Genomic DNA, 24,222 nt, shown 5'->3' with positions numbered 1-24,222 from the left:
GCCGCGGGCTTCATTTGCAGGTGTCACATAATGTGCTAATATGCATTGCATACTAGCAAAGTATGCATTTACTTTGCAGGTAACCAAAAAGAAAAAAAAATTCCAGGCTTTACTTCCTCTTTAAAGAATCCACCAGAAGCCAGTAAGGGTGTCTTTGGTTCCAGTAAGGGTGTCTTTGGTTCCTATGTGGACTCTTCATTGGAAAATATGGAGACTCTGCTTCAAAAAATAAGTAAAACAAGGTACTACCAGCAGCAATGCAATTTGTTTATGGTCATACCACTGAGAGATACAGTATATGTAGATTCATAGCTGGAGGTCACTGCACTTTGCCTTGGTAAATATTTCTAATGATGTTATACAATTTTCTGGTACAATTTTCCTTTAGATTTACCAAAACCACATAATATGAGGTCAACCTAAACACTTTCAATCTTTATGCAATCAGGCAGGGCCTTGCACTACATCAGGGTTTCTCAACTAGGGTTCCTTCTGAGGTTGCTAGGGGTTCCTTGAGCAATGGGTAATTTCTGCCTCTTAGATAAGTTTCAAATGACACCACTGTTCCTTTTAGCGATCTGTAAGAGGGTAATTCTTCCCAATGATGACAAGAGTAAGGAGCATTCTTCCCACCGACTGTCTCACCAATGTGTCATGAGTTGTAGATTAATTTTTAGCAGGGGTTCCCGAGACCCAGAAATTTATTTTAAGGGTTCCTCTGTGTTGAAAATGTTGAGAAAGGCTGCACTAAATAGTTGAATGTAAATCTAAAGGTAATTGAATAAGAAAATTGTATAATGTATAGCCAGCTTTATCTACAATATTTTTTCCAACTTTTGGATAGATCAGGGAACTAGAAATAAATTAGAACTTTCATTTTTTATTTATTTTGCGGTCTCCCATTGGAAAGATTTACTTTCCTGTCCCAGAGACACAACACTCAATAAGAGGTCACCAGTGGGACATTTTCTCTTACCTAATGACAGTTGTAAATGGTTGGTTTTTAAATGAACGATGCGCAGTCAGTGCCCATGCAGCTGTTGTAGTGGTCTGGGGTTTTAAAATCCCCACTCTTCTTCCTCTTTAATCTGCAGGGGTTCCTGGGATGGCTCAGCTTGCTTCTAAATGGTGGGTGCTAGCATGTGCAGAATTAAGAGTGAGAAATCCCTGGACCAATACAACAGATGCATGGACAATAACAGCGCATCAACCAGAGGAGGTAAATACAGCGGGGACCAGAGAGGTGGGGAGAGTAGAGGATGTTTGTTCACCTTTTCCTTTGTTGCAGAAAAGATGAACACTTTAAAACTGTATTACAAACAATGTCACCACATTAATAGGTCATTGTTGTCTTCGAACATGATGACTGTGCTAAAAATCAGATGGGTTAAACAAATGTAATAACTGCTGCTGGCAAAGAGACGGAGCGGATGTTGTTGTTGGTGTCTGGCCAGCTCCAGCCTACACAACAAGATCTCAGTGTCTGTGTTATGGGTATAACGAACACAATATCAGACTGCTTAATATGCCATGACTGGCTCAGATTTTACTATACATTTGTAAAGCCGGATTTGCAGGTGCGATCATTAGGCACTCCACTGGATCATTTGTAGTATGAAAGAAAATCCACATAGTTTGATACATACCACTGCGGATATTGTACAAATTAATTTTCCATACTATCTGACTGATGTCTAAAGCAGGCCATAAGTTATGCAATTTTCTTTCCTTCAATCATAGAATCCCTCTCGCCGCACTATTGTGTTCTGCTGGCAGAGAGCATGGGGAGTCTTCCCTGTTGGCAGAATACAATGATTAATGTTGCCGGCTTACAGCCAGCGGCACTTATCGTTTAGGAAAAACCTAACAGGCTGGTTTTCCACAAGTCACTGGATGGATCGTAAAGCGGCCAGTGCCTGCTAAACTGGCTGAATTTTGATCCTTGAAGGGCTGGCCTAAGTTCCAACATTTAGAAAACAGGAACGTGCAGAATAGTCCCTGCATGTGCCCATAAATCAGGTAAAAAATGATCCCTCTTTTCTGATATCCGCCCCATGTATGGATACCTAAAATTGTGCAGCAAGCACTTTTGATCAAGTGAGGTTCCCTTAGATAGAATACTATGTTCTCAAAATATGTTTTGATAGATCTCGGTTACTTGTGCAGCTTGACACACGGTATCCTGTATAAGCTGGCAAACAGCCAAATGAAACTCATCACGGGCACCCCTTTTCTCCATTGTCTCTCCACCCCCCCATCCTTTCACTTTCATTATTTCTCATTTATTTTACTTAAATTTTTGACTGTAAAATGTCTTAATTAACAGCTGAATTTAATGCTCCCTTAACACTATATGGTTTATTGGTGTAATTCTTTATTATACAGTTGTATTCAAAATTATTCAACCCCCACTGAAATTGATTGTTTTGGCCAGTTTGACATTGATTTTGATTATTCAGTCATCCTGCTTACAATTTAATCAAAGAGGCACGTGTAGGTCAGACAAATATAACATAACATTTATAATGAAATAACCAAAAATGTCTTTTCTGTGCTCACATCATTATCAGTTTTATTCAACCCCCAGGTGACATTCAATCTTAGTACTTAGTACAACATCCTTTTACAGTTATAACAGCTTTTAAACGTGAAGCATAGCTTGACACAAGTGTCTTGCAGCGATCTACAGGTATCTTCGCCCATTCGTCATGGGCAAAAGCCTCCAGTTCAGTCACATTCTTAGGCTTGTGCACTGCAACTGCTTTCTTTAAGTCCCACCAGAGGTTCTCGATCGGATTTAAGTCTGGTGACTGTGATGGCCACTCCAAAATGTTCCAGCCTTTAATCTGCAACCATGCTCTAGTGGACTTGGAGGTATGCTTGGGATCATTGTCCTGTTGAAAGGTCCAACGTCTCCCAAGCCTCAGGTTTGTGACGGACTGCATCACATTGTCATCCAATATCTCCTGGTACTGAAGAGAATTCATGGTACCTTGCACACGCTGAAGCTTCCCATGTACCTGCAGAAGCAAAACAGCCCCAAAGCATGATTGACCCCCCGCCATGCTTCACAGTAGGCAAGGTGTTCTTTTCTTCATAGGCCTTGCTCTTCCTCCTCCAAACATAGCGTTGATCCATGGGCCCAAACTGTTTCATCAGTCCACAGAACACTATCCCAAAACTTCTGTGGTTTGTCCACATGACTTTTGGCATACTGCAGTCGACTCTTCTTATTCTTTGGAGACAGCAAGGGGGTGCGCCTGGGAGTTCTGGCATGGAGGCCTTCATTACGCAGTGTGCGCCGTATTGTCTGAGCAGAAACTTCAGTACCCACATCTGACAAATCTTTTCTCAGTTCCTCAGCAGTCACACGGGGACTTTTCTCCACTCTACGCTTCAGGTAGCGCACAGCAGTCGAAGTCAGCATCTTCTTTCTGCCACGACCAGGTAGCGTTTCAACAGTGCCCTTTGCCTTGAATTTGCGAATGATGCTTCCTATGGTGTCTCTTGGTATGTTTAACATCTTTGTAATCTTCTTATATCCATTGCCCTTCCTGTGAAGAGTAATCACCTCTTCTCTTGTCTTCCTGGACTATTCTCTTGACTTCACCATGTTTGTAACCACACCAGTAAATGTCTAGAAGGAGCTGAGTATCACAGTCATTTTAAAGCTGCCTAATTGGTGCCTACCTGATTGAAAACACTTCAATGAACCTCTGTTCTTCAGAGTGGTAGTCTTTAAGGGGTTGAATAATTGTGTCAATGAAGAATTCACAAAAGAAACATTTACTACTGTAATACAAAACCAATTGATGTCATTTTAGTTGCATATGGTTCTTTAAGAAGTCCTTGTAGGATTTCATTCTATATACAATTACAAATGTACACTAAATTCCCTAACACCCTTTACAGCATTGGGGGGTTGAATAATTTTGAATACAACTGTATATATCCCTGCGAGTCTCTTAAAGCAGAGCTCCAGTCTCTGAAAATTAAAAGTCAGCAGCTACACAAACTGTAGCTGCTGACATTTATTAAACAGCCACTCACCTGTCCCACGATCCAGCGGTGTGCTTACCCCAGTCGTGTTCTCCTTGTATCCTCCCTCACCGGCATCTTCACTATGGGCACCTGGCTGTGACAGCTTGTGGCTTCACAGCCGGGTGCCCACTGTGCAAGCGGCGCTGCACTCTGACTAGTCCTGAAGTCTTCTGGGACCGGTCATGTGTCCCAGAAGACTTCAGGACTAAGGCAATTGAAGCGGAAGTGGGAATGGGTACCTGTCAAAATCCGGTACAGCGGTCCGAGCCCCCCTTTCTTGCAAAATGGGAGGGAGATCTCGGGGTTACTTTTTCGGATCCCCAGAGGGAATGTATTCTTTATTTTGTGCACAAATCTGCTCTAAGTGGCCGATATCCGGAATCTACCTAAAAATTGATGACCAGATGGTACAGAACACCATCGGTTCTGGCCAAGTTATTCCCTCAACAGAGTGTTAGGTGTTGGAGGTGTCACTCCTATGAGGGCACCCTTCTACATATTTTCTGGGACTGCCCTGTACTCGAATCCTTCTGGGGACCGGTGCTTCAGCTTGTTCGGAGGTTTACAGATGTGGCCCTGCAAAATGATCCAAAAGGAGTGTTGCTCAACCTCACGCCTATGTTGAAGAATAGATACCATAAATCTTTACTTAAACACCTTTTGAGTGCTGCCCGCGCGTGCATCCCGACTATGTGGAAGCAGCAATATGCCCCCACAGTTTTACAATGGATTGCCAGGGTGAACGAACTTGAGCATATGGAGGATCTCACATCGGCCCTTCGAGGTAGGCACATTGGACTAGGTGGATGCCTTGGATTCTTTTTCGAGTCTCAGACGAGTATCTGCCCTACTCTGGCTCTTCATAGGGAACTGGTGCCGCGTAGGTCATTGCGACCTTTGAGGTCCATCGCTGGGCGTCATTCCTGCCATTCAGACCCCCTCTGGTATCTCTCCTGCCCCCCCTGGTTGGCATCGGGGGAAGGAATTTTTCCTTTTATTTTTTCCCTTCCCCCTCCTATCCCTCCTCCCTCTCTTCCACAATACTTCTCTGTTTCTTGCAGCTCCTCGTCTTTCTTCTCCTTTCTTTCTCTATTTTACAATTGAAAAAGATCTCTGGATGCACACAGGCTCGTGCCTCTACCCACATGAGAGACTATTGTCCCTTGTTGTCAGTCACCAGTTGGTTTTCCTGCTAGACTTAGGAAACGGCCTTCCCAGTGCGAGTTTACCCCACTCTTGTGGAGGCCCTGGAAAAAGCATGCACTATGCGTATTTTTAATACTATGTAGCGGTTAAAGTTGTTGTATCTTTCACACTGCTCATTTTTGATAAGCCGCACCTTGGAGTTGTAACGGAAGACCCGTTGTTTCAATTACCTGCATATGTGCTTGATATCTGTACTGTATTCTTTAAATAAAAAAATAAAAATCAGGTACAGGAGACATTAAAGCGGAATTTCCCCTTTTGGGTGGAGCTCCGCTTTAAATGGAAAGCTTTGATACACTTATACCCAATGGCGATAACATTAGATGGTGACCTACTGACACTCCCTGTTTTCGGACGTAGGCTGTATAACATATAAATATGTAATGATTGTTGTACTCTAATTAGAAGGGTTTCAAGAGAGTGTCCCATTCTGTAGGCTGCAGATCTACATGAATTTATGTTGGTTTTGAAATGCATGTGCTATATTTCACTGAAAGACCATGGACTTCTACTCCCCTGGTACATGCAAAATGATACGATGTACACAATGCTTACATTCTTACTTAAAATTACTGAAACAGAAAATTCTGCGGCAAATGTCATATGAATGAAACTGTTAACAGCCTTTTCCCGGTTGCTATCAATCCAGATTTGAGCTTTTGCCCCAATCTGCCCCCTACATCGCAGCTTTTAATTATTTTTCTTTAACAACTTCCCTAAGGCAGCACAGATATACGCGGCCTCTCGGCCGATGAGCTTTAAAGTCGAGGGGCCAGACTATAATTTGCTGAGCAAAGAAAGCAGTGTTTTCTCTGGATTTTGTAGTCCAGGATTGGGGCCTGGAGTTTGAAGTTTCCAAAGTGTTTTGGGTGAGATGGAACCTTCAATCCTGTGTCTGGATTTGTACTTGATGTCTGCAACCTGTGTGAGTACACAGGTGTGCAAGGACGTTATACTATAGTCCAGTGGCGGCTGGTGAATAAAAATTTGGGGGGCGGCAGCAAAACCAACAAACCCCCCCCCCCACCCCCCCCCCCAACCTCCGCGGGACGGATGGCTGGAATGCAATCTACTCTACCACCCCCTCCCTCCTTCCACCCCCCTCCCAGGATGGATGGCTGTATGGATGACTGGCTGTCCCGCATCTTACCTGCTACTTCACCGAGCGCTGCTGTGTCTTCTCCTCGGCCGTATGTCCCCTCCCTCTTCCTGGCCAATGGCCAGTAAAATCACGTCTCTTTTTAGCCAATCAGGAAAGGGGTCTCACGACCCGCTTCCTGATTGTCTGGGAGAAGAGTCAGTGTGATAATAGCGAATATTAATTTCGCTATTGTCACACAAGGGTGGGTTCGGGGAGCCTCTGGATCTAATCAGATGCTTAAAAAAATAAATAAAAATCCCCATTGAACTCCATGCATCCGGCGCCCCTGCATGTAGATTAGGGGTCCGGATGCATGGATGGGGGGGCGGCGCCCCTGTGCCCCTAATGGACGGGCCGCCCCTGCTCAAGCCTGAGGATAGCTCCGGGCTTCCAGTTTGAAGACAGCTTCCATACTGAAGACAGGAGGTTTCAACCAGGGGTCAGAGGTATTGTTTGGTGCCATAGTAGTTCCTATATTTGCTATAGTTACATTATCATGGTTATCACCTGCCCAGGTGGTAGGGTGGGCAGGTGCAGTGCGCCGGGCCTATAATTTTGGACTGAAGTAAGGCCATCTGTTTGGCCTTTTCTTAGAATATAGCCGAATATGTATTACTATACTGGATTATTCATGGTTGACCACTTTTGAGCATTTCCTCCTACCTACCTACTGACTTTCCATGGGTTCTTGGCTGAACCCCCCATCCTTCATATGTGTTATTATTGTCATTTTCTTGTATACTGACTATGACGACAGTGCCATTTTGTACTTGATTTTGTTACTTTATATAATGTTTTTATTGTTACTTGAAAACTGACTAAAAAGGAAAAGAAATCTCCCCAATGGGACACAGATGGCAACAAGGAATTTGACAGAGGTTATAACTCTCCCCTACTCTATCCAAAATGAAAAAAAAAAAAAGTTCTTCCCATAGTTTTACTTTAACCACTTCCATCCTGTAAGACATCATAGGACATCCTTGGGTTGAAGTGGGGATATCTGAATAATGCCTGCAGCTACAGGCATCATTTTCAGTCAGCGATTGTCTGTAAAGTAAAAAGTCATCCTAGTGGCTATTCAGCCGCTGGATTGCTTTTACAGTCAGCGGGAGGGGGACATCCCCCTTCCTGGGTTCTCCTCAGCACTCAGGAACCCGGATTATCATAGAGCTGGCTGTAGACCACATGGTCCCCGGCCATCTCTATGACCCTGGGAGGCCAGAAGCAAAGTCATGATGTCACTTCTGGCTCTGTCAGATGTAAACACTGCCAATTTTGTTCCCTGAAAAGCAGATATCTAGGTTTTATTTCCGCTCTCATGATTTCCAGTGTAGAGGAGATATCTGGGGATATCTATCTTGTTGACCCCAGGTCTCTCCATAAAGAGGACCTGTCATGCTCCATTGCTATTACAAGGGATGTTTACAAATTTCTGTAATAGAAATAAAAGTGATAAAAATAATTGAAGGGACAGTGTAAAAAAAAAAAAAAAAAAATTACATAAATAGTTAAAAAAAAAAAAAAAAACACAACAGTAGAGAGCAATAATTCTGGTAACCTATAAAAAAATGAAAAGCACCATTCCACGAGTGTGTGCAATTTTAAAGCGTGACGTTCGGTATCTATTTATTCAACTTAATATTTTATTGCAATGATCACCATTTTATTCTCTAGGGTCTGTGCTAAAAAAAAAAGGTATATTATATAATGTTTGGGGGTTCTAAGTATTTTTCGATCAAAAAAAAGAAGATTTTCACATGTAGGAGAGGAATGGCAGAATTGGCCAGATATGGAAGTGGTTAAAGGTGAATGATGAACTCAGGCTGCCCCTACCTGTGGAGGGCTGGCTGGATGGCAGGCAAGATCTCGCTGCACCCTCTGGCACCACTCACAGTTCTCAGCCAAGTCAACGGAGGGGAGAGGGAGCAGGAGAAGAGTGACAATGACCGACACTACCACTAGGGAAAAACAGTAGTGACCGAGGCATGTTTTCTAATAAATCCAATCAAAGTCAGAAGCCATCTGCCTCATCTCACAGCCAATAATTCATTTCACATTCCACGTATATTGAGATTCGGTTAATTTGGCATCATCTCATGTCTAACAGTCATGACGGAAAAACGTAGTCACAGCCTTAGGGCTCTTGTTTGTATTGTCTTGTACCATGGTAATTAAGCATGGGTTTAGGGGGACCTCGGCCATCCAGCAGCAAGGTGGCACAGTTTTTCCATAGCAAATTGAAAAGTTAGTTTATGTCAGCAGCTTGGGAGAAGAAACATGTTTTAACTCTCCATGACCTCAGGAAATGTACATGTCATTTCATCTGAAGATAAAGCTCTTAAACAAAACAAACCACTTACAGTATTCAATGATGCTGTGGGCTCGCCATAAACTCAGTTTCTGCAAAACAGACAGCAGCTCTCCCACTCTGCCGTTTCTGTTCATCCAGTTCCACATGACGGCTTCTGTCCGGTTGCGCTGGCGTCCCTGCTGTTCCAGGAGGCGAAGAGCCGTCTGGTCACATATGATCATGGAAGCTGGAAAACAGATGATTGCATTAAATACCTTAACATATAGAAAGTTGTGCCTAATACACTATATTACCAAAAGTATTGGGACGCCTGTCTTTACACCCACATGAACCTTAATGGCATCCCAGTATTAGTCCGCAGGGTTCAATATTGAGTTGGCCCACCCTTTGCAGATATAACAAAAAAAGCTGAAAAGGCTGTCCACAAGGTTTAGGAGTGTGTCTATGGGCATGTCTGACCATTCTTCCAGAAGGGCACTTGTGAGGTCAGGCACTGATGTTGGAAAGAAGGCCTGGCTCGCAGTCTCTGCTCTAATTCATCCCAAAGGTGTTCTATAGCAGTGGTCCTCAACTCCGGTCCTCGGGGCCCACTAACAGGCCAGATTTTAAGTATTACCTTGGGGAGATGCAGACTAGAATACTGCAATCACTGAACAGCAAATGAGATCACCTGTGATGTAATTTAGTTATCTTGCAAACCTGGCCTGTTAGTGGGCCCCGAGGACCAGGGTTGAGGACCACTGTTCTATAGGGTTGAGGACAGGACTTTGAGCAGGCCAGTCAGGTCCCTCCACCCCAAACTCGCTCATCCATGTCTTTATGACCTTGCTTTGTGCACTGATGCGCAGTCATGTTGGAACAGGAAGGGGCCATCCCCAAACTGTTCCCACAAAGTTGGGAGCATGAATTTTTCAATGTCTTGGTATGCGGACACCTTAAGAGTTCCCTTTACTGGAACTAAGGGACCAAGCCCAAGTCCTGAATAACAACCCCACATCATAATCCCCCTCCACCAAATGATATGGGCCAGGCATTCTTGTCCAACATCAGTGCCTGTCCTCACAAATGCGCTTCCTGGAACCTCGTGGACAGCCTTTTCAGAAGAGTTGAAGCTGGTATAGATGCGTAACACGTTTTTATTAATATGTATTATATTATATGTATTAAAGCGGAGTTCCAGCCTCACACTCTCACCTGTCCAACAGTCCAGTGATGCGGCCGCCCGAAGCCTCACTCTTCTCCCTCTCTGCTCTGCGGCGCTGGCATCACTGGTGTGGGTACCCGGCTGTGACAGTTTGCGGCTTCACAGCCGGGTACGCACTGCGCATGCGCGAGTTGCGCTACGCGTCGTGATTGGCCGGCAATCTTCTGGGACCTCTGACATGTCCCAGAAGATTGCAGGGAGGGAGGGGGAGAGGAGAACTTCCGCTCAGGGCGCCGCGGCGCTCTGAGCGGAAGTGGGAGCGGGTACATGTCAAAACTAGGTACCCGCCCCCCCCCCCCCCCCCCAAAAAAATGACATGCCAAATGTGGCATGTCAGGGGGTTAGAACTGCCTAAAGCGGAAGTTCCACTTTTGGGTGGAACTCTGCTTTAATATGTATAATGTTTATGTGGATATTTTGTGAGTGTAGCTGCCACTGAGAAATAATCTCTTTTATTATTTGGTGACACTTCTCGTGCAACTTATTTTCGTTGATTTCGTTTGATTTGATTTAGTAAACTGCAGAAAAAAATGTGATTGTTCAAATTAGCAAAGAAGGCATGGCACAGTCTCTGTGAAGAAGGGCGCTCTGCTGTGTCTTTGTTCATGCCATTGCACATAACTATGCTTAGCTACAGTGTGTGTGAATGTAGGCTCTGTTCATTCATGAAATACAGAGTCTGCTTCAAGAAGATGCTGCTCATCCCCACTATGGAGCATCAGTATGTCAACACAAAGCAATGAGTCTTCTCAACACTTCCTCTCCTCTGTGTACATCCAATACATTCTAAAAAGATAACAGATCTAGTCTCCTGGTGTCTGTGATTAAAGATGCCCTAAGCTGTGGAGACTTTGCCACAAAGGGCAAGCAGAGCACAAAGGACTAGTCACTAGTAAAGCCTGAGTTTCTTCTGCAGCGGATCTTTTCTCCATTGCAAGTGGATCTTGTTCCATGTGACGTTTCTGTGTGGAAGCTGCCATCTTAACCACTTAAGCCCCGGAGATTTTACCCCCTTCCTGACCAGGGGTTTCTTTGCGATTTTTTACTGCGTGACTTTAACGGACAATTGCGCGGACATGCGACTCTGTACCTAAACAAATTTGACGTCCTTTTTTTCCCCACAAACAGAGCTTTCTTTTGGTGGTATTTGATCACCTGTGCGATTTTTTGATCATGCGCTATAAACAAAAAAAGAGCGTAAATTTTGCAAAAATAACAATATTTTTCACATTTTTTTATATGAAATTCCCAAAAAAAAATGTAAAAATCTAAATTTTTTAACATTTTCGGCCAATTTGTTTTATGCTACATATGTTTGGTTAAAAAAAAAAAAATCACAAAAAGCGTATTTTGATTGGTTTGCGCAAAAGTTATCGCGTTTACTAACAAAGGGAAAGATTTTTGTCATTTTTGGTGTTTTTTTTATTTAACGAGTAATGGCGGCGATCTGCGATTTTTTTTGCGGGACTGCGACATTGCAGCGGACAGATTGGACCCTTGACTGACATTTTTGACACTTTTGGGGTTACCAGTGACATTACTGCAGTAATCAGTGCTATACATATGCACTGTTACTGTAAAAATGACACTGGCAGGGAAGGGGTTAACTGTATTGGAGAGGGAGGGGTTAAGTGTGTCCTAGGGGCGTGTTTCTAACTGTGATGGGACATGTCTACTAGTGTAAAAACAGAGATCAATGGTTCTACATAGTAGAACCATCTGATCTCCATTTTTACACAGGGGAGAATGACAGGCGGCTTGTTTACATTAGCCACCTGCCTTTCTCCCTCTCTACCGACGATCACAGAGTGACCGGCGGACATCGGGTCCGCCAGTCACGCACACTGACTCCTTAGTGAACGAGCCGCGGCAGGCGCGCGCTCGCCTGCTATTGGCACACAAGCCGGTGACAGGCTAGTGACGTATATATTACGTCACTTTGCCTGGCCGGGGCTGACCGCCGCAGTATATGTACTTGCAGCGGTCGGCAAGTGGTTAATAGGGAAGGGCTTTGCTTCCCCTTGTCAGAGATGCTCCCCTGAGGATAAATGATTTGATGATTTATGGAGCAATAATCGCAGTAGAAGAGTAGGAAGCACAGATCAACAAAATAAATGAGGCATTTTTGTTTCAGAAACTGCTTTCTTTCCAGTAAGGAGAACAATGAGCAGAACAGCATCATCAAAACTCACTCCTAATCTGGTGAGTAAAGCCAGCCTATACACAGTTCGAATCTCAGACAGTCCAGCAGGAACTGGTCAAGATTCGAACCGTTAATGGGCAGGCTGAATGTACTAAGTTGATCGATCAACTTGGGTACAGCCAGCCTGCTGGATTCTCTTACAATTATCATACAGGGTGCGAATTTCATTCCTGCAACTAGGGGTGACAGGAATGAAATTCACACAATTCCCCCATTAACACAGACAGTGCTGACAGGGGAATCAGCAATTGCCCCACCGCTGGGAGAAGACAATTGCAGATTCCCCTGTCAGCACTGCCTGTGTTAATGGGGGAATTGTGTGAATTGATGGGGGAATTGTGTTGATGCAACGCTGCAACTCGGGTCGAGACCGGTCGTATGCGACCTCACGAGGCGTTTAACTCACAGGCCATCCCCCGTTCAGTGGGGCTATATCGCGGCTGACTTAGCGTGGAGCTAAGGTTTGCACGCGATCGCCAGCTAGACTGGGGTAACCACTGGATGTAGATTATCCAGGAGAAAAAAAAAATTCTATCTAATACATTTTTGCCATGACCAAAGATCCCAGCAAGAAATAGGTCCTGACTAGGCAGAAAAAAAAACTGAGTGACTATACAGAGAGAGGGAATAAAATCCCTGGGACTGCCCATGGGTGTAGCCAGAATTATTTTCTGCCTAGTGTCCTACTCCTGTAGGGGGCAGAATAACCCAATGGTTATGAAAATCAGGAGCTGTGTCTGTCAATAAACGAAAGGGAAAGCTCTTTATCACTATACAGTATAATAGAATGACTCCTTTGTATTATTTTTGGAATAGGACTAAAAAAAAATTATTGGGAAAAAATATATTGCAAATAAAAAAAAAAATAGGTTTCATATATGATTCCTGCACAAGTCATACTGTCATTTATTTGAATAACAATGGCCTTTCCTTTCCAATCTATAGTTGCTGTAATTTTCTGTGCAATATGGAAACCTACAGGCCTTCTGTACATTGCTGGTATACAGAACCTCCCCAGAAATCCAATTTCCTGCTTGTGCGATTGGTCTGCACCAAGATGCAACTCAGATTTTAGGCATCCTCTGCAACAAACATTTTAAGTTTTAGTGAGATCATTTCAAAGGGTTAATCACTTCTAAAGGGATGCTGACAGTGCAACTTTTCTAGTGCGTTGGCTGATTCATAATGAAAGTCACTCCCATTCATATTTACTCTCCACACAGCAGATTTTTTGTCAGAACAGAAACAGGTAGGAATCTGCAACAAAGACTGCAAAGATTTTGGCAATGTACATTTATCACCCAAAGGGGATTTCTTTCTTCTCAAGAAAAGTGGCGTTAGGGCCCATTCGCACCATATGCAGTAGGATGCATTTTTGACTGCACTCCAACTGCATAGACAGTCCAAAATCCAGGGTATCCTATGAGCTTATTTCACAGTACACATATTGTCCTGCAGTAAAAAAACAAAAAGTACAGCATGCTGCATTTTTCTGCCCTGCAAATGCAAATAAACACGCTAATGCAGGTTATTGCATGAAAATGCTTTGCATCGCAGTACAGTGCACATAAAAGCTCACAAAGAAAGAAGACAGAAGCGAGGTCAAAGGAAAGGCAAGCTTAGAAAAAATGCACCGCAAATGCACGTACTAAATTCGCATCAATGCATGTCATTCCGCATTCAGCAAATGGGCAGTAAACACAGTGTTTCTGGTGTGAATGTGCCCTTAGACCGCATTCACACTGAAGCGGCACGACTTCGGGGGCGACCTGTGAAGTCGCGTGCAGCGCGACTTGCACGGACTTCATAAAATGAATGTCTATGCAAGTCGCCCCGAAGTAGTACAGGACCCTTTTTCTAAGTTGGAGCGACTTGTGTCGCTCCTATTCGAACCGTTCCTGTACTACACTATGGACCGCGACGGTGCACGACTTGTCAGGCTGACCAAGTCGCCTGACAAGTCGTACTAGTGTGAATGGAGACTTACTCTTTCACTAAACTGCTTTTGGTTACCTTGGCACATGAATATGGTGGTGAAAAAATTAAATCTGCTGAGATGTCCAATGCTGCAAATTTGAAGATTATCACCATTCTAGGAACCAAAAACCAAAACAAGAATTAATACACATCTCTAGATTTTTACCAGTTCCTTCACTGCGGTCTATATACAGACAAGCATCTAAATCCAAGTTCTTCTCTAACAATGAACAACGCAAGCCCTTTATAACTGTGTATATTAATTGCACAGCTAAAGGTTTTCTTTAGCGAGTTTTAAACAGATTTTAATAAAAGGAGCTACTCTCAGAAGGCTTGGATTCACATTAAGCTGCAGCTAACAGGCTGTGAGTTTCCTAAGTGAGGCTTTTGTTCAGCGTGGCATGCATAATATAGGAGGCGAGATGTCGGACAATGCTGCCATCTTTCAGCAGCTCAGGCATTCAACTGAAAAGGCAGAAAGTGCACATATTGTATGGGACGCATGGGAGAGAAGAGCCTTGCGGGAAATCTACTATTACAAGAACATTTCCAAATAATAAAAACATTTTACTGTTCAAGATTCCAGAAGGCAATAGATAAAGGAGAGTAAAAAACTCAAAAGAAAGTTGGAGAAATATCTGGTACAAATACGGAGCAGGGCAGGGTGTAGTAGTGCTGAGCTATGGAGTCTTAATTTGTGGTGACAGGTCTTCTTTTGAGTAGTGATTGGGGATTAAGGTCAGAATGCTGAAGCCAAAGTCTGGCCTTTAACCCTAAATGTTCTAGTATTGCCTGGTGTCAAGATTGGTAGGGTATTGCTGACCTTCAAAATAAATTGTCTAAAATTATGGTGTGTGTTTATTTTTATTTTTCCCCAACGAATAAATGTGGCGTACCTTTGATACATGAGTGAGCAAGCAAAACACCTTTCTTCTATTTCTTATTGGATTCATATTCTGTAACTGTAGGTCATACCAGAATGGCACAATTATAAAACAAAACATGGCAACAAGTAAAGCCCGTACACGCGCGTCGAAAATCAGCAGGGAATTTTCGTCCGACGACCGATCTGCCGATTTTCGGCTTGTTAGTATGATGCTTCCCACAACCGACTCAGACTTTTCGGCTGAAAAAAATCTGGTGTGCAGGCTATAAAATTTTTGTAAGCCGTCAAAACACGGCCGATTTTCGTGCAGTCAGTACAGATTTAGACAGGGAAAAATCTAATGAGCAAGTCTGGGCATGCTCAGTGAAGAAAGAACACAAAGAAAGCAAACCAACACATGACATCACTTCTGAAGTAGAATTTTGTCGGGCGAGAAAATTCGTGTGCAGTCTAGGCACATTCCAACCAACAAAACACCACTCTGGACAAAAGACGGACGATCGGTCGGCCGATAATCGTTGCGTGTGTACTAGGCTTAACCCAATGAAATGGGCCCTGTTCAAAAGTCTGCATCCCCTTAGTTCTTAATACTGTGTATTACCCCCTTTAACATCAATGACAGTGTGCAGTCTTTTGTAATAGTTGTCTATGAGGCCTCAAATTCTTGCAGGTGGTATAGCTGCCTATTTGTCTTGGCAAAATGCCTCCAGGTCATGCAAAGTCTTTGGTCATCTTGCGTAAACCACCAGTCTGGGATCTCCCCAGAGTGGCTCAATGATATTAAGGCCAGGAGACTGTGATGGCCACTTCAGAAACTTCACCTTTTTCTGTTGTAACCACTGGAGGGTCAGCTTAGCCTTGTGCTTAGGGTCATTGTCCTGCTTTAAAGTCCAAGAGCGTCCCATGCACAGGTTTTGTGCAGAAGAATGCAAATTGCCAGTATTTTCTGATAACATACTGCATTCATCTTGTCATCAATTTTCACAAGATTCCCCGTGCCTTTAGAGCTCACTCACCCCATCAAAATATCAGTGAGCCACCACCATGCTTCACAGTGGGGATGGTATTTTGGACGCTATAGTCCTGGATGACCCCTCGCTAAACATAGCGCTTATGTATGTGACCAAAAAGCTCCATTTCGGTCTCGTCACTCCAGATTACATTGTGCCAGAAGTGGTTAGGTGTGTCAAGGTGTTGTCGGGCATATTGTAACTGGGATTTTTTTGTGTCATTGGCGCAGTAAGCACATCTTTCTGGCAACTTGACCACGTAGCTAATTTTTGTTTCAGTACCCTTGTATTGTACTCTTTGAAGCAACCACGCTGTCTTTTTCCAGAGCAGCCTGTATTTTCCGGGGTTACCTGTGGGTTTTTCTTTGTATCCCAAACAATTCTTCTGGCAGTTGGGGCTGCAATCTTTCTTGGTCTACCTGACCTCGACTTTGGAAATATCAGGGAACTCTTGATACTCTTTTTAATAAGTGATTTAACAGTAATGATTGGCATATCCAAGGCTTTGGATATCTTTTTATATCCTTTTCCAAATTTAATAAGTTCCCTTACCTTGTTATGTCTTTTGACAGTTCTTTTCTGCTCCCCATGGCTCAGTATCTAGCCTGCTCAGTGCATCCACGAAGAGCTAACAAACTCATTGCCTATTTAGGCCCAGTTCACACTGGTGCGACATGAAAGTCGTGTGATTGTTGATTCGAATTTGACCTGCAACTTCAGTCCGACATCGATCCCACTTTCATGCAACTTTAATTAACAGGCTCTGATTTTGATCAAATATAAAAAACGACGGGGGGGGGGGGGGGGGCAAGGCTTTATGGTTTCTGGTAATTTGTCTCCTGTCTAAATTGACCCTAGCATGCATATGTATGAATGCGAGTTTGGGACATTCGATCGTAAGATCCTTGAGGGCAGGGACTGATGTGAATGTATAATAAAAAATGGGTAAAGCGCTGCTTAAATTGACGGCGCTGCATAGGTACCTGTATTAGATAAATGTTAATGTATGTGACCAGTTTATACAGCTTAGCTATGAATTAAGTTAAAAAGAAGGAAGATGACTGGAAAAAAACATTAGATAAGATCATTTATAGACAAAGATCTGAATTGGGTTTACAATTACTTTACAAGGGCGTCCTGGAGTTTCACAAGATATCATTTGAGGGATCAAACATGCAGAAAAAAAATGTGTTTGTCGAGCAATATTGTGTGGCCATTTTCTGGAAATGATCCAGCCCACATAAAAATACAGCTATAACAAGACCTGGCAAGACATTGGGAAATATCTCCCATAGACCACAGACAAAGCTATGGATTAGGTTTACAGTTACTACAAGCAAAAGCTACCTGGATGCGCACAACATACAGTATCTCACAAAAGTGAGTACACCCCTCACATTTTTGTAAATTTTATATTATTATTATATTATATCTTTTCATGTAACAACACTGAAGAAAAAACACTTTGCTACAATGTAAAGTAGTAAGTGTTCCAGCTTGTATAACAGTGTAAATTTGCTGCCCCCTCAAAACAACAACGCACAGCCATTATTGTTTAAACCACTGGCAACAAAAGTGAGTACACCCTAAGTCAAAATGTCCAAACTGGGCCTAAAGTGTCAATATTTTTTGTGGCCACCATTATTTTCCAGCACTGCCTTAACCCTCTTGGGCATGGAGTTCACCAGAGCCCTCTTCCACTCCTCCATGGTGAGCTGGTGAATGTTAGAGACCTTGTGCTCCTCCACCTTCCATTTGAGGTTGTCCCACAGATGCTCAATAGGGTTTAGGTCTGAAGACCTGCTTGGCCAGCCCATCACCTTTACCCTCAGCTTCTTTAGCAAGGCAGTGGTCGTCTTGGAGGTGTGTTTGGGGTCATTATGATGGAACACTGCCCTGCGGCCCAGTCTCCTAAGGGAGGGGGATCATGCTCTGTTTCAGTATGTCACAGTACATGTTGGCATTCATGGTTCCCTCAATGAACTGTAGCTCCACAGTGCCGGCAGCACTCATGCAGCCCCAGACCATGACACTCCCACCAACATGCTTGACTGTAGGCAAGACACACTTGTCTTTGTAGTCCTCACCTGGTTGCCGCCACACACGTTTGACACCATCTGAACCAAATAAGTTTATCTTGGTCTCATCAGACCACAGGACATGCTTCCAGTAACCCATGTCCTTAGTCTGCTTGTCTTCAGCAAACTGTTTGCAAGCTTTCTTGTGCATCGTCTATTTCCCAAAGACAACCTCTGGATATTACGCTGATGCACGTGCACTCAACTTCTTTTTTTGACCATGGCAAGGCCTGTTCTGAGTGGAACTTGTTCTGTTAAACCACTGTATGGTCTTGGCCACCGTGCTGCAGCTCAGTTTAAGGGTCTTGGCAGTCTTCACCATCTTTATTTAGAGCAACAATTCTTTTTTTCAGATCCTCAGAGAGTTCTTTGCCATGAGGTGCCATGTCGAACTTCCAGTGACCAGTATGAGAGAGAGAGCGATAACCAAATTTAAACACCCGCTCCCCATTCACACTAAGGAGTCACATGACACCGGGGAGGGAAAATGGCTAAATGGGCCCAATTTGGACATTTTAAATTAGGGGTGTACTCATTTTGTTGTGAGGAGTGTACTCACGTTTGTGAGATACTGCATCATTTGGGGAATCCAGCATGAAAAAAAAAAAAAATTTGATCATTAAACAGATTTTATGTCCTCATTTTCTAGAAATAATCCAGCTCACATAAAAACACAGATAGAACAAGACTGCCAAACAAGTTAGACAGCACTGGGGTCAGACTAAAACTATATAAAGAGAAGACTGATCTTTTATTTAATTTATTACATGCTAAAAAGGGAACAGCTTAATATAAATACATTACCAATGCATGTTTAAAAGAAGTATGGCCAAAGCTCTTTTGCACTTAGTTCTGCACTCCTGTGACCCAAATTTAGCCCTCTCTTAGCGGATGCCACAGAACAGTGGCGGCCGGTGTACTGAGGGTGCAGGGGCGCCGCCCCCCATCCATGCGGGACGCATGGAGTTCAATGGGTTTTTTTTTTGGCATTACCCGATTAGAGCCAGAGGCTCCAATAGGGCGATGCAAAGGGTGGACCCGGGGCGCAGAGCAGTGCATCCCGAGCCCACCCATTGTGTGACAATAGCGAATGAAAATTCGCTATTGTCACACCGATCCTCCTCCTGGCCAATCAGGAAGCGCGTCCGATACGCGCTTCCTGATTGGCCGCAAGGCAAACCCCATGCCATTGGCCGAGGAGGGGGCGGGAGCAGAAGGACGCGCCACCGGTCACCGGGACTGAGGAGAAGCCGTTTGCCGCCGCCGCTGCTCCATGTAAGTAAGCGGGCACGCACGCTGATCTCTGCATTGGGGGCACGCACGCTGATCTCTGCATTGGGGGCATGTATGCTGGTCACTACATTGGGGCACGCACGCTGATCTCTGCATTGGGGGCATGTATGTTGGTCACTGCATTGGGGGCATGTATGCTGGTCACTGCATTGGGGGCATGTACGCTGGTCACTGCATTGGGGGCATGTACATTGGTCACTGCATTGGGGGCATGTACGCTGGTCACTGCATTGGGGGCATGTACGCTGGTCACTGCATTGGGGGCATGTACGCTGGTCACTGCATTGGGGGCATGTACGCTGGTCACTGCATTGGGGGCATGTATGCTGGTCAAAAAATTGAAGGGGGCACGCACGCTGGTCACTGCATTGGGGGCATGTATGCAGGTCACTGCATTGGGGGCATGTACGCTGGTCACTGCATTGGGGGAATGGTATGCTGGTCACTGCATTGGGGGCATGTATGCTGGTCACTGCATTGGGGGCATGTACACTGGTCACTGCATTAGGGGCATGTACGCTGATCTCTGCATTGGGGGAATGGTATGCTGGTCACTGCATTGAAGGGGGCATGTATGCTGGTCTCTGCATTGGGGGCATGTACGCTGATCTCTGCATTCAAGGGGGCATGTACGCTAGTCACTGCATTGAAGGGGGCATGTACACTGGTCACTGTGCATTGAAAGGGGGCACGCTGGTCACTGTGTATTGAAAGGGGGCACGCTGGTCACTGTGCATTAATAGGGGGCACGCTGGTCACTGTGCATTAATAGGGGGCACGCTGGTCACTGTGCATTGAAATGGGGCACGCTGGTCACTCTGCATTGAAAGGGGGCACGCTGGTCTCTCTGTATTGAAAGGGGGCACACTATACCTTGATTACTGAAGGCCCTTTTCACACTTTTGCGACCTCAAGGTCACGCAATTTTTACAGCGTTTTTTGCCGCAAAGCAATGCCTATTACATTTTTCTGTTTGCGCCCCCCCCCCCCCCAAAAAAAAAATTTTGAGCACCAGCCGCCACTGCCACAGAACCACTCCAAACAATAATTTCGGGATCCACCCCAATGCCTGGACAAGCAGCTGGCTCATCCTCTCTGCGCGGCCACTCCAGCCCCTTCTGCTGCCCAGTGTTCCAGTGAGGGGGCAGAGCAGAGAACCGATGACTGCCAGTCACTGTTCTCTGCTCAGAGCTAACGGGAGAACTAAGCAATCAGCGGTCACATGATCGCTCTGCTCCATGGCTTAGAGCTGGTGGGAGACAGAATGCAGCATCAAAATGATGCTGCAGAAGGTAGGCAAGTATGTATTTATTTATTTTATTTTTTTTAAAGTCATCCCTTTTTTTCCCTTTAAATTTGTAATGATTTAGGACATGGGGCTGTCATATTTGCTCATTATATAATCTGGCTTTGCCTTGCAGGGCTATATAATGGTTGTGACTTGTGAATGGTTAGACTTTGTACATATGGGCTTTATCTTGCACAAGAGCAGGCTTTTACAAAGTATTATGTGGAAAAAAGTGCAGCGCTAATAAATACTAGCAATATAAACGTGTATATATATATATATATAAACCAAGAAAGATAAATACAAATAAATTGCAAAATGAATAAAGGTGAACATCAAATCAACAGTCCCATATGTGAAGTGAAAAAAACAGTCCACAACGGTGATAATTGAAGTGCTCACTGGATCCCAACACCAACAAGATATAGAGATATAATGTGCTCACCAGAACGATAGGACTCAAAATGCCATATAGCATATGAGTCAAATCAGCTTGTTGTACAATGGATGGATAATCCGAAGGGATGACTGAGGTCACTGATGTTGAGGTGAAGAGGTAATAGATATGAACCGTCACACCAGAGAGGCTCTCACTCCGTCAGATGGCCAGAAAGGAACCAAAAAACAAGGGAGCACAAAATAGTGTAACACTGCTAAAATTTTAATTAAATAAAAATACACCAAATTGCACTTACAAACATCTCGTGGTAAAGAGCGTATACAGATGCAAAGGTAGGCTGTCAGCAGCGTGGCCTTGACGCGTTTCAGCATAAATGCTTTTTTCAAAAGATAGTGCCAGCTCCTCTAATGGGATAGATGGAGGACAGGTGACTAGAGGGAGCCCACCCCTCCTTAAAGGCACAGGGTCACACTGAACACCCAGCACATCGCACAATGGCGGGAAAGGTGTCAGTGCGTTGCCTGGCTCAATATAGATATCAATAATGCAAAAAGTGGTCACCGCCTCCACCTATAACTGGTCTTAGTGGTAAGGAGCACTGGAAGGGCGGACGCAGATCAAAAAAACGAAGAGATTTCCAGTCACAGCTTCCCAACCAGCCAGCGACCAACCAAATTGACCTGTCTACAGTAAGCTTCAGCACTGCTTCAAACTTGTTAAAACCTGCCAGCATATTGTTTAAAATGCCAGCACTCCCAATAAAATCTATGTTTAACACCTGACTGCGCCTTCATTTTAAATCACAATCCTGGTGCATTAAAACAAAGCATGTCAAGCAAGCAAGTCGTTGAGTTTGTGTTCTTTGGAAAGAAGCCACAGCCCGAGTAGCGAAGCCTGTCCCATGCCAACATGCTGCAGAGAAAAATCCTTGCCCTCTGCACGACAGATGTCTGGCATGCCCCTTGCTGAGTCAGAGCTAGCGCTCTCTAATCACTGTGGAGTTGACTGCATGGCATGGGGTGTGTCGGACCTCTTCAGAGGGACTTCTGCTTCCTCACAAGAGGGCACGGGTCCTTCTCCACCGCATGCTGGCAGGGCACACGCTTTTCTAGTAAAAAAAAGAAAGGAAGTGAATTGTAAGGCTTTGTAAAACCTTTTGCTTTGATGCATGTAGAATGTATTTAGCCGATTTAAACTGAAAGGTCAATTAGGCTTTAACATTCCCACACTGAAACGGAGGTTTGAAGACTGGGATGAAGGATTGCTGAAAGCTTTGCAAATACTCTGTTCAAACATTAATGCTACACATTGCTCTTTCACATAGTCAAGCCTGTAAGTACATGGCCAGTTTATTCCTCCTTGTCACCTTGCTGGGCTAGGAGTTGACAAAACTCTGTGGAAACCATGCACATGTGTGGATGATTTAAAGTCAAATAAATATTTCTTTGTAGTAGGAAAAAAAAATGAAACCTTCTGCATTTAATACAAAGAGTAGTACATCTGGGAAACTGCAGATATGCCATTTCTAAGCATCTGCAGGTCAGGGTTGAGAAGACTAAAGGATCGTACCCACTGGAAGAAAATATGGACGAAATATCCTCAGATTTTTCTCTCTCATGTTCAGCGGTCATAAACCGTTTTTAGTTGACAGTGCATAATGTTCACGAATTTCTCGTCCGATTCTGTATCCGATTTTTCGTGGACGTACTGCATACACATTAAACGAAAATTGGTCGTGCTGGGGATGGACGATAAAAATTTTGGTGTTTGTCCCGTTTTTTTTCGTTGAAAATGTCGGCATCGGCTGCTGAAAGTTGTGTACACACTAGCCGAAAATTTACCTCGGACGGGAATTTTCGGCAGATTTTCTACTAGCGTGTACCCCACTTTAAGCTGGCCATACGCTATTTGTTTCTTTTTGTTCAGCCAATAGGCTGAGCAAAAAAAGGTAACAGACTCCTCCATCCACCTTGTTTGTCCACTCGCTGGAAAATTGTAATACAATGAACAGTGGCTGAAGCCGCTGATCGAGGAAAATTTGCCAACATGTTCCTTCGACAGAAATTTAATTTTGCCGAGTGGGGATGGACACACTAATAAAATTGAGTCTGGTCCCAGCTGCCTGAAGTTTAATCGGTTTATAGCCAGAGTGAGCTGGACCTTACAACAGCTGTGCTTAATTCCAGCATACCAACATCCTCAATTCCACCATATCAACAGGAGAAATCTGGGGCGTAGAACAGGGGATTGCCATTGCGACCCGGTCCGATGCTTTAAGGGGCCCGTGCCGCCCCCTGAACAAATGAATAGGAGGGGTGGTGTAAAGCAGGGTACACACTAGTAGAAAATCTGCCCAAAATTCCTGCCCGATGTGAAATTGTCCGATTTTCGCCTAGTGTGTAAACAACTTTCAGCAGGCGATGCCGACATTTTCAACGAAAAAAAACGGAGGGACAAACACCAAAATTTTTTTCGTCCATCCCCAGACGACCGATTTTCGTTTAATGTGTATGCAGTACGTCCGTGAAAAATCGGATACGAAAGACCGCGCATGATCTGAAGTTGCTGACAACCCGGAAGTCTAGGAACAAATGTGCCAAAAAAAAGAAAAAAAAATCGGACGAGAAATTTAGTGAACATTTATGCACTGTCGACTAAAAACGATATTTCGCCCGATTTTCGGCAAGTGTGTCCTTAAAGGAATGTAAAAGGAACTGATCCCTCCATGTAGCTGCTGAATGCCCGCTTCTCCTCCTCTCCCTCCTGCAGACCTTCAGTGGCTGCAAGAAGGCGATGGAGGTTATCGGCTCCTCTACATGCCACTGACTCACTATCCCTGTCCTGCTGCCCTGGGCCCCTGTGTGCTTCCCTGGCTCCCCCCGCAGTGCTGCCAGGTTTCCTCCTCCCACCCCCTGCCGGCTTCTGCAGGGGATCTGTCAAATTTGAGAGCAGGAAAGGGGCCAGTAAATGTGTCATTTACCAGCCTCTTCCTTGTCCTAATGAATAGATAACGATAACGATAGGTAACGATCACTGACTGCAGACTGCAGAGAAAGGGACTGATGAAGCTGTCCTCCGTCCCTTTCTTTCTCTCAAAAGTGAGACATCAGAGGTCTGCTAAGACCCCCGATATTTCACCAAAGCCCCCCCCCCCCCCCCATGGGGCCCTAAAAATATGCAAAAA

General features: G+C 44.4%; 1 protein-coding gene across 1 annotated transcript in view; it reads right to left on the bottom strand.

Annotated features, from left to right (window-relative positions):
- Nucleotides 1–24,222, bottom strand: part of IRAK1 (interleukin 1 receptor associated kinase 1) — a 188,404-nt gene that overhangs the window by 96,871 nt on the left and 67,311 nt on the right. The window contains exon 2 of the mRNA XM_082264522.1: nt 8,749–8,925. Coding sequence (XP_082120648.1) covers nt 8,749–8,925 — 177 coding nt within the window. The remainder of the gene's footprint in view (nt 1–8,748; nt 8,926–24,222) is intronic.

Source organism: Pelophylax lessonae, assembly GCF_965119305.1.
Source record: "Pelophylax lessonae genome assembly, chromosome: 7".
NCBI lineage: Eukaryota > Metazoa > Chordata > Amphibia > Anura > Ranidae > Pelophylax > Pelophylax lessonae.
The sequence above is the reverse complement of the archived record's forward strand: the minus strand, read 5'-3'. Positions and strand labels throughout refer to the sequence as shown.